Here is a 9,565-nt window from a genome sequence, read left to right on the forward strand (position 1 = left end):
GCACAGACGCTATCCAATCAAACATGGATTTAAGTGTAATGCATATGTGGAGGCAAATCGAGATACATCACTGATCGTAAAATTCAAGGCGCAATCACAGCGGATAGTTGGACAAGCGGTGATCAAAGGAAGTTCTTTGGAGTAACATTTCACTTTCTAACACATGACTTTCAGCCGGCTTCAGTTGTGATTGGCATGGAACGAGTCCAAGGCCCTCAATCGGCAGAAGTCCTATTGGAAAAGCTTGGTAAGAATATCATAGCTTTAGCTCTGTCGGTTTACTGCCTGTTTGAGACCTATGTAAATAACACTTTTAATCCTGGAATTTGTTCTATAGAACGTGTAGTCGCAAGATGGAATTTGGAAGGGCATTTGATCTGTGCAACAACGGATCAAGGGTCGAACATAAAAAGAGCCATACAGCTTTATAATCTAAAGAAGAGTATTACCTGGCTTCCCTGTTTTTCCCATGTAATACAGCTGTGTATCAATAAGGCATTGGAACGAAGTTCTGGAGCTAAGGCGGTGATGGAAAAATGCCAAAAGATCTCAACCTTCTTCAGAAGCTCCAGTCTTGCTATGGATCTGCTTAACAATCAGCGTAGCAAAAGTAACAAAAAATTGGTCAAACTGCTTACAACGAATGTCACGCGATGGAACTCAAAATTCAACATGGCAGCAAGGGTGCTTGAAGTTTCAGAAGCAATTACAGCGGTCTATCAATTAATGAGGGCAGGATCCAAAGACGAAAAGCTCAAGGCTGCGGAGCTCGGGCGGCACCTCCTTGTCGAGGGAGAGATCGAGACCCTGCAGGAGATTATCACGCTCTTGGAGCCGGCTGCCAAGCTTACACACTGGGCAGGCGCACATGATAACCCGACCATTTCGCAAATCTATTTGAGGGTCTACACCATGCTCCCGGCGCTTACAACATTCCGAACGGAAGAGACGAGAGAGTTATGGCAAAGCCTGGACGAACAGATCAAAAAATCGTGGCCTCTCCAGGACATTCCAGATACCGTGCTCATTTCTATATTCCTGAACCCTGCTTGCGCAGCACTCGATATCTTAAAGGATACGATGCATGCTAGTGGGGAAAGTCTGTTTATAAAAGCAAAAAAACTCTGCAGCGAAGCCTTTAAGATATTCAAAGAGAATAATACAGTGACAAAAAATCCATTGCAAACGAGTGATTATCAGATACTCTACTTCTCTTCGAATTTTGCGGTAGAGCTCTACGCTTCATCGGTACGCTTGCCGGACTACAATCACGATCGCTTTAAAGATAAGCCTCAGGACTATTGGAGGCCATATGGCATCGATGAAAATATCTCAGTTGAGGAACTTGCCCACTTCGCGCGCTCGTACCTCTGTATCCAGTCCACATCAACTGAGTCTGAGCGTTTGTTCAGTAAGGCAGGGCTAGTCCTCTCTCCACTTAGGACCAACCTCAGTGATCGAAATGTGCGCAACATCATTTTTAGTCACAGCTTTGAGAAGATTCGGACTTTGTTAGACTTACAATGAAATAAATTAAGCGTTTTTATCTACACTGCGCGTCAACAGTGTTGTATTTTGTCCACTACTTGTGAAAGTAGTATAAAGTGATTGGCAATATTAAGTTTTAGCTTTATTCTGAAAGATGCGTCTATATTTTGGACTCCATCAATGAAACTCGCTATATTTTAATGCTCAGACGGAGGCCCAGGCCGTTGTGATGACATAAGGACATCTTCCTTTGACTTTGCAGCTTTTTTTCTGATTACTCATCGTAATGTGGTAATTCTTCATCTATTAATTCTCGAAGCTAATATCTAGAGGATTTACAAACCACTCATCAATTTCAAAGAATGTATTGATCAAGCAGATGTCGGGCGCGTTTCACCCCTTTCTTTATGAGAGCGTTCTTGAGAGAAGACAAGTCAACTAATAGGACATTGGATAGGCCAGAGAGCAACTTTAACATGGCATTATGTTTAAATTTTACTTTGATATCCCGATGAGAATATGCTGTATCGCCATGCCGGTTGAAGAAATAAATGATAAAAAGCTTTTTCTCATACCATTTTTAATGACTTACACTTAACATCTGCCTCAAGAATAAAGTATATATTCCACGGAGTGACAACCATGGCGCCTGAGGGATAGGGACTTCAGCATTGCTAAGCCAGGGCAAGACTTCTTTTACTAAGCCCAAAAAGAGTGGCAAGAGAAGAATCTAGTACAATCGTATCAGTGTTACTTGGCGTCACAGACGATGATTATTGGTCTTTAAGATCTTTGAGATATAGAGATATAGAAGCCTAGCTATGGAAGTAGAAGTTGGCTTTGACTATATATAGTCAACATTAGTAATAAAGAGAAAGCAGAGGCAGAGATGCCGAGCATTTACTGAATTATTAAAGTACATGGCCGCTTTGTGAGACAAGATCAGACAAATAAAGTTAATCTGTCAACTGTTCGTGGTATTAAGCGTGTTTATAGGGATGATGCAGAAGGTTCTCTGAGAATTGAATGAGAATGAGAATGACAATGGCAATGGTAATGGTAATGGCAATGGTAATGGTAATGGCAATGGTAATGGTAGTGCGAAAAGAGAAGAAGCCTGTTATGCATGCAAATGATTGTGGATTTTTTTAAGCCTGTATGCTTTTTCTTCAGGTTGGCGCTGTTTGTGCAATAGGTTTGTGCTGTTTTCAGAACAGGTTCGCGCTGTTTTAGAAAAGGTTTGTGCTGTTTCAGAACAGGTTCATGCTGTTTCACAACAGGTTCATGCTGTTTCAGAACAGGTTCGCGCTGTTTGGGCAATCAGCTTGTGCTGTATGGGCAATCAGCTTGTGCTGTATGGGCAATCAGCTTGTGCTGTATGGGCAATCAGCTTGTGCTGTATGGGCAATAGGTTTGTGCTCGTTTTCTTCCAGCACGTGCTGGAAACCAAAACATCACGCCCTTTCTCTTCAGGCTCAGATCTCTGGGTTAAGTTACGCCACATGGACATTTCGGAGGTGTGTCCCAAAAGAGGAAATAGGATGAACAGTCACTTGTGCTAATCTTGTAAACAACACTAGGCACAGTCACTAGATATCATGTACTACTTTGTAGGAAGCAGATCTCCTGAAAAGCCCATTCTTCTCTCACGGCTCCAACTATTTTTTTTTTTTTTTTTTTTTTCTTTCTCTCTTCTCCTCTTTGGTACTTTTCTATTATAACACAACAAAATGAGTGCCTCGACTGCTGCTGCTGCTTCCAGGACTAACTCTCTTCTTCCTGCTATGCTCCCCTCTACCTCTGCAACCACTAACACCATCAGTCAACAGTTACAGCAAAAGAACCCTTTCGGTCGTAACAACAACAGCTCTTCAGAAAAATGATAACAACAACACCAAGGTGCCTGAGCCAACCTTGGTCTCAACTCCCGTTGCTACTGCCACATCAGCTCAAAAGAAAATCGCTGGTGCTCAGTTCTCATGGTCCACTTTTGGCCGAGGGTAAGTGTGGATCATCAAAAACCACGGATATATATATATATATTTTTTTTTTTCGTGTATCGCAGGAAGCATTTGTTAAAAAAAAAAAAAAAAAAAAAAAAAGAAGAAGACAAAAGAAAAGAAAAGAAAAGAAACCACCACACTCGAAGAAAAGAGCTGACTTTCTGTATTTTCTTTTTAACTTTCTATTTTAGAAGGGCGGCATGGCTGGACGCTAGTAACTCGCTCTCGATGTGGTCAAGACTAGACTCCAGGTATGGTTAACAAAAGCAAAAAAAGGAAGACGTCATAATGCGGTCTCTCTCATTACGTCCAAAAGATCCACAGACCAGCTTCCCTTTATTATTACGCAATTACCATTGTTTTGATATGCACGGATAAGAGAAGTTATAGCGATCACTGATTCCTTTTCTTCCTTTATCCCTTAGTCCTCCTTATACCAGTCATCAAAAGAGCATGTCCTCTACGACAGTAGCAGGTCGGGAGTTTATTCTGTCCTTGGACATATCAAAGATACTTGTCTTTTGCTTGGGTAAATTTTTTTTTTTTTTTTTTTTTTTTTTTTAGTGTGGGGCCTTGATGACATCAGGACTAGAGATTTGTTGATCGCGAGAGTCTAATTTTATGTTTGATGAATTATATGTTAAATAGACAATCTATTCCAAAGAGGGTCCCCGTGCGCTCTACAAGGGGTTAGGACCCAATCTCGTCGGAGTTTCCCAGCAAGGTAGCTACTACTAACTTCATTTAGCTTGATGCTCGTATGATTGGTGTCCTAAAGATAATATCTCCTCCTCCTGCTATATTTTTCTATAGGGCTATCAATTTGCGGCGTATGGTAACGGCAAAAAGTTCTACACTGATTTGAACAACGGCAAGGAGACGACATTTTTCACCTCTCATCAGCGATCTCAGCTGGTATCATTACAGCAACTGCCACCAATCCCATTTGGCTTGTCAAAACTAGGATGCAACTTCAGGTCGAGGGAGTACGGCAATACAAAAACAGCGTGGATTGTATCTACCAAATTCTCAAGAACGAAGGTATCCGTGGTATGTACCGTGGGTTGAGCGCATCATACCTGGGTGTCGCCGAAGGAACGATCCAGTGGATGATCTATGAGCAGCTGAAGAAGACTCTGGCAGAAAGACGCAAAGTCACTAGCTTAAGCAGCACTACTGGTACAAGATTTGTCATTGGTGGCAAGGATATTGAAGAATGGATCGACTATTTGGGCGCTGCTGGAGCAGCAAAGTTTGTTGCTTCGGCTATGACATACCCACACGAAGTTCTCCGTACACGACTGCGGCAGGTTCCGGTGGGAAATGAGCCACCCAAATACACTGGACTGAAACAGACATTCCAGCTGGTACTCAAAGAGGAAGGCGTTGCAGCCTTATATGGCGGTCTTACTGCGCACATGATGCGTGTTGTCCCTAATGCAGCAATCATGTTCTTCTGTTACGAGGCTATCATGCATCGCTTTGGATAAGTGTTGTCGCCGATTAACTATCAACAAGATGGTCGCTTCTTTGTTAGTTTATGCATCATATTTCCCTCCCCCTTTTTTGCATTGTTGTTTATAGGATTAGAAGGACGCGCACATCTCATGCCTTTTCAGTTTTCATTTTTTTTTTTTTTTTTTTTTTTATAGTTCATTCATATTCTTGTATACTAAATCTAGTCAGCCTTCCTTCATTAACGTCCTCATGGTCCATTGATATATTATCTCCATTAAAAGCATCTTGTTATTTGTTTCACATACCTCAATTATGTCGATTCGTCTGGTAAACTGTTCGACTTTTCTATTCGAGATATTAACATGAATGGGCTTCCCTTGGGGAGAGCCTATGTCAATTGCTCTTGCACTGTTTGTATAAAACAATGCCATGGCTACTCAAACTTTAATTCTATCTCACATTAGGGGGCTGTGCATTTAGATATTATAAGTTGGATCTAATGTATACGTTAGCCTTTTTTTTTATCTATTTATTTATTTATTTTTGTTTTAATACATTCATTATGGCGTCGAGAAGGCCGATTATGGATGAGGTTTCTTTCGAGGGTATAGTCTCAATCCATCTCGTACAATTTCCAGAACTTCATTTTTTGAAAACACGCCTCTGATCACCCGTATCACGATCTCGGATGGTCACAGTTTGGTCATTGAGCGTATCAAAATCCACGGTGAACACCAAGGGGTTCCGATTTCATCCATACGGTAGTATCGCTTGCCAATCGTTGTATTCTGGGTCTCCATTGCTACGTTCACCTGGAGCTCTTGGCGAAGCTGGCCACTGATATCAGAACAAATATCCACCAGATCTTTGTTATTGGAAACCAAAGGCATTACTGCTACCTTGATGGGTGCTAGACGAGGATGCAGTTTCATGATAGTTCGGATCCCTTTACTACTATTGTTGAGATCAATGCTCTTCTTTGTATTATTGTTGCTATCACTGTTGGCCTCATCCTCATTTCCCAGCACCACTGCTCGCCCGTGCTCATCTACAACCTCCATTGCATCCAACATCAATGCCAACATAGCTCTATTCAATCCACATGACGACTCGACGACATGTGGTGTAAATCTCTCGCGCTCCAATATCTCTACGCTTGTCTCTTTGATCCCTGTGGCCTTCTCACGTGCCTGTCTTTCTTGCATCAGGACAGCATCTGTGTATTGTAGCTTAATACCAGTAGCTTCTGTATGTTTACTCAAATCAAAATCGCCTCGATTCGCAATACCTTCGACCTCTCCCAACCCCATGGGAACCGATACTCAACATCAATGCATCCTCTTGAATAATGAGCCAGCTCATCTTGTGAATGCGCTCTTCCCGGATACGGTCATGGTGACGTGCGTAGGTCCTCCACCAATCCATCCTGAATTTCTCCAGGCTGTAAATTGCTCCTGAGCCTGCCAAGGAGCCACAAAATACTCTAGCTCCATCTGTTCAAATTCAGGTGTCCTGAAAATAGCATGCTCCAAACGGATTTCGTTCCTAAAGGATTTCCCGATCTGAGCAATCCCAAAAGGGATCTTGAGATGTGGATGGGATCGTTGAACAGTCATATAATTAATGAAGACACCTGTGCCGTTTCTGGGCGAAGATAGGTCAGAGAAGGTACAGGGTTTTATCTACGAGTTGACGGGTAGTCGACAAATCCGCTGATGATGGAGTTTTTTGGGCGTCAAGAGTAGTAGTGATAACCTTGTCAATGGGTCGATAGGATCGAGATATGTCTTGAACATGAGGTTAAATGGACGTGATTCAGTAAGGAAAGGGGATTAGAGTTGGATCAACATATCCATGATAGGGGATCTGAGTGAAGTATCCTGCTCTGGTGAAGGTGATGGTAGTGAATTAGAATCGAAGGCAACAGTAGTAACAGTTATCCCTTTTGAGGACGATTGTATTCTTCTCCATGCGCTCTACTTCTAGAAGGATTTCCTTGTCCTTCCGAGTAACCATGGCGCCTTTTGCAAACTGGGCCTAATGTCATGTTCCCACAATTTAGCTGTCTTCTTGTCAGGTGCTGTGATAGGGATCCTACCCTGGTCATCTAATTTGATCTGTGGCGCCTTATCAGGACGAAACCCTCCTTGGATAACTTTGAATCAACCATCTCGTCTGTGAACTGATCGACGTGTCCTGATGTCTTGAGGACCGCCGGAGGAGTAATGATGGCAGTATCATCCCGACGACATCAGATCGTATAAACCATTGAATTCCACCATTCTGTGAGACGCTCCGTTTTAGCTCGACACCGAGGGGGCCATAGTCATATGCACCCCGAAAGTCCACCGTGAATTTCTGCAGACTGGAAGAGAAACCCTCTGCGTTTGCAGAGGTCGAGCAAATGGCGCATAGCCGACATTGGTCTTCAAAAGGGAATGGGACTGACAGAAAAACGAAGAATGAGTAAGAAAAGGAAAAAAGGAAGAATTCAACCTCATGTCAACGCACCCGTTCCTGACCTGGAGCTTTCACGACAAACTGTTCGAAAAAACAAGAAAAAAAGCCACATTGCTATTGTTCTTCAGAATAGACTTTCTCTCTCCATTATTACGTTTCATTCTTCTCGTTCTTGAAACCATCACAACTGACCCCCAGCGGAAGTATAAAAAACGCAACTCAGTGTTATATATACCCTTATTCCCTTACCTCTTTCTCCCTTCCTCTCTCTCTCTCTCTTTCGCCATGTCCGGACTCCAGTTTGGATTGAACATCAAGAAGAAAGGAACTATCCTTGCTAAACCAAAACCTGCTGCAAGTCGACCATAGGAGGGCGTAGTGCTTTCGACAGTGGCAGTTCTGATGAAGATAATCTGGATAAGGATAATGACGATAATGACAATCTGATCAGAAGCAAAATTTAAAAAGAGGTCCTATATCTCTACATCTTCAGTCAACAAAACTCTTCGTCCCTATGCTACTGCCACGCTTCAGTCAACAGCTGTAATTGAACAGCAAAACGCAGCGCTAGCTGAGGATGCGACTGTGTTTGACTATGATGGCGTCTATGATCAACTCAAGGCTGGTGAGCGTGCACGAGAGCTCGCTCGCAAAAAAGATTCTGCAGAACGAAAACCCAAATATGTTGCTGCACTGCTACAAGCGGCCGAGACTCGCAAACGGGATCGACAAATCGCAGAAGAGAAACGATTGGAACGTGAAAGAGAAAAAGAAGGAGAGAAATTTAAGGACAAGGAGATGTTTTATCACGCCAGCCTATAAGGCTCAGAAGGAAGCCATGAGGCTTGCAGAAGAAGAAGATCGAAAGAGGGAGGAGATGTTGGCCAAGGATAAAGAGGATCATTGATGCAAGGATTTTACCGTGCGTTGTTGAACGAAGTACAAGGGCTCGACCGACTGAAACTGACATTACGATTGAAGGTGTTTCGTCAGAAAGATATTAAAGCATTAGAAGAAGAGAAGCGACTTTAAAGAAAAGGAAGACCGCGAGCGTGCAAGGGAAGCCTAAGAGCAAGGTCTGAATGTAACCCTGAATGAAGATGGACAGATTGTTGACAAACGTGAGTTGCTTAAAGGTGGGCTCAACATTATCAAGAAAAGTCAGCCCTCAGCTTCACAAAACGACTTACGTCTCAACAAACCCTCTTCAAGCTATGACCGTGATCGTGCATATGCTGCCTACAAAGACGCTAAATATGGCTCATCATCATTCTCAACTTAAGGGAAAGGTGAGCATGGGAATATATCCAAAGATCAGCGCACGAGGATGACAGAAAAGATCGAGCAACAGCTTTTTGGAACAGCAGAAACAACAAGAAGAAGAAGAGAAGAAGAGACAAGAATCTATTCGTGAAGCACTCAAGCGGAAAAACCAAGATGATCAGGTCATGGATGCCAAAGCTCGTTACCTGGCAAGAAAGGCAGCAGCAGCCGCAGGAAAAGCAGGTTCATAGTAAAAGATTAAAAATTAATAAACTGTAAAATATTCACTTTCATAAAAGATCTAAAGTGAAAGGTAAATGTACTCATTACGGTGACTAGGAAGAATGTAAATGCCAGAATTTCTGCTTCTTTTTGTTGTTGCTGTTGCCATACTCTCAGACCTTTTAACTCGCAATCTGGCAATAATGCGTGTACTTGGGCTACAAATCCAGTCAACACAGGAGCAGTGGACCAGAGATCCCTCGATCTTCAGTGTTTTGAGCGCTACCGATTTCATTTTTTCATCGCCACTATAAGATGTAGGTTGAACGCTTGCACAGTATGAAAGACATTCAAGCAAAAGTTCTGCTTGCCGATCTGAAAAATTGGTTCCCTCAAGATAAGTGTCTCCACTGTGTTTGAAACGAAGGTTCCGTATGAGCACAATCCAGTCATCTTTAAGAATATCGAGGTATCCAAGCTTAATAGACTTCAAATGAGGTGATGATAACGGGATTTTGGAGCCATTGCACATGTGGAGGGTTGATTTGGCAATGTAGTATCTTGCCATATGTGTCTGCTTCGGGCTGTATCTCTAGCTCCTCAAGCATTGGCATGGTCACTCCGTTCAAAAGGGAGGATTTTGCAGCCACTGGAAAAGCCGCCGTATTGTT

At 42.7% G+C, this 9,565-nt stretch overlaps 4 protein-coding genes across 4 annotated transcripts; 2 read left to right on the forward strand and 2 right to left on the reverse strand.

The window, feature by feature from the left end:
- Window positions 1-3,163: 3,163 nt before the first annotated feature.
- Window positions 3,164-5,109, forward strand: BCR41DRAFT_366273 (mitochondrial carrier domain-containing protein). Its single transcript, XM_022026208.1, has 7 exons — window positions 3,164-3,342; window positions 3,397-3,488; window positions 3,917-4,020; window position 4,056; window positions 4,140-4,202; window positions 4,305-4,326; window positions 4,395-5,109. Exons 1-7 carry the CDS (start codon window positions 3,219-3,221, stop codon window positions 4,979-4,981), a joined length of 993 nt encoding a protein of 330 aa, XP_021874996.1. The 5' UTR covers window positions 3,164-3,218; the 3' UTR covers window positions 4,982-5,109.
- Window positions 5,110-5,462: 353 nt separating this feature from the next.
- BCR41DRAFT_366274 (hypothetical protein) lies at window positions 5,463-7,544 on the reverse strand. The gene is made up of 7 exons (XM_022026209.1): window positions 7,299-7,544; window positions 7,092-7,145; window positions 6,884-6,970; window positions 6,622-6,736; window positions 6,367-6,593; window positions 5,646-6,246; window positions 5,463-5,612 (listed from the first exon to the last, which is right to left on the reverse strand). Exons 1-7 carry the CDS (start codon window positions 7,369-7,371, stop codon window positions 5,531-5,533), a joined length of 1,239 nt encoding a protein of 412 aa, XP_021874997.1. The 5' UTR covers window positions 7,372-7,544; the 3' UTR covers window positions 5,463-5,530.
- A 150-nt stretch (window positions 7,545-7,694) lies between these two features.
- BCR41DRAFT_402790 (coiled-coil domain-containing protein 55-domain containing protein) lies at window positions 7,695-8,691 on the forward strand (the record flags this gene model as incomplete). The annotated part of the gene is made up of 3 exons (XM_022029343.1): window positions 7,695-7,767; window positions 7,903-8,166; window positions 8,510-8,691. 3 exons carry the CDS (start codon window positions 7,695-7,697, stop codon window positions 8,689-8,691), a joined length of 519 nt encoding a protein of 172 aa, XP_021874998.1.
- Window positions 8,692-8,973: 282 nt separating this feature from the next.
- Window positions 8,974-9,462, reverse strand: BCR41DRAFT_402791 (hypothetical protein; the record flags this gene model as incomplete). The annotated part of the gene is made up of 1 exon (XM_022029344.1): window positions 8,974-9,462. One exon carries the CDS (start codon window positions 9,460-9,462, stop codon window positions 8,974-8,976), a length of 489 nt encoding a protein of 162 aa, XP_021874999.1.
- Between the last annotated feature and the right edge of the window lie 103 nt (window positions 9,463-9,565).

This window comes from Lobosporangium transversale (genome assembly GCF_002105155.1).
Source record: "Lobosporangium transversale strain NRRL 3116 chromosome Unknown BCR41scaffold_128, whole genome shotgun sequence".
In the NCBI taxonomy this organism is placed as follows: Eukaryota; Fungi; Mortierellomycota; class Mortierellomycetes; order Mortierellales; family Mortierellaceae; genus Lobosporangium; species Lobosporangium transversale.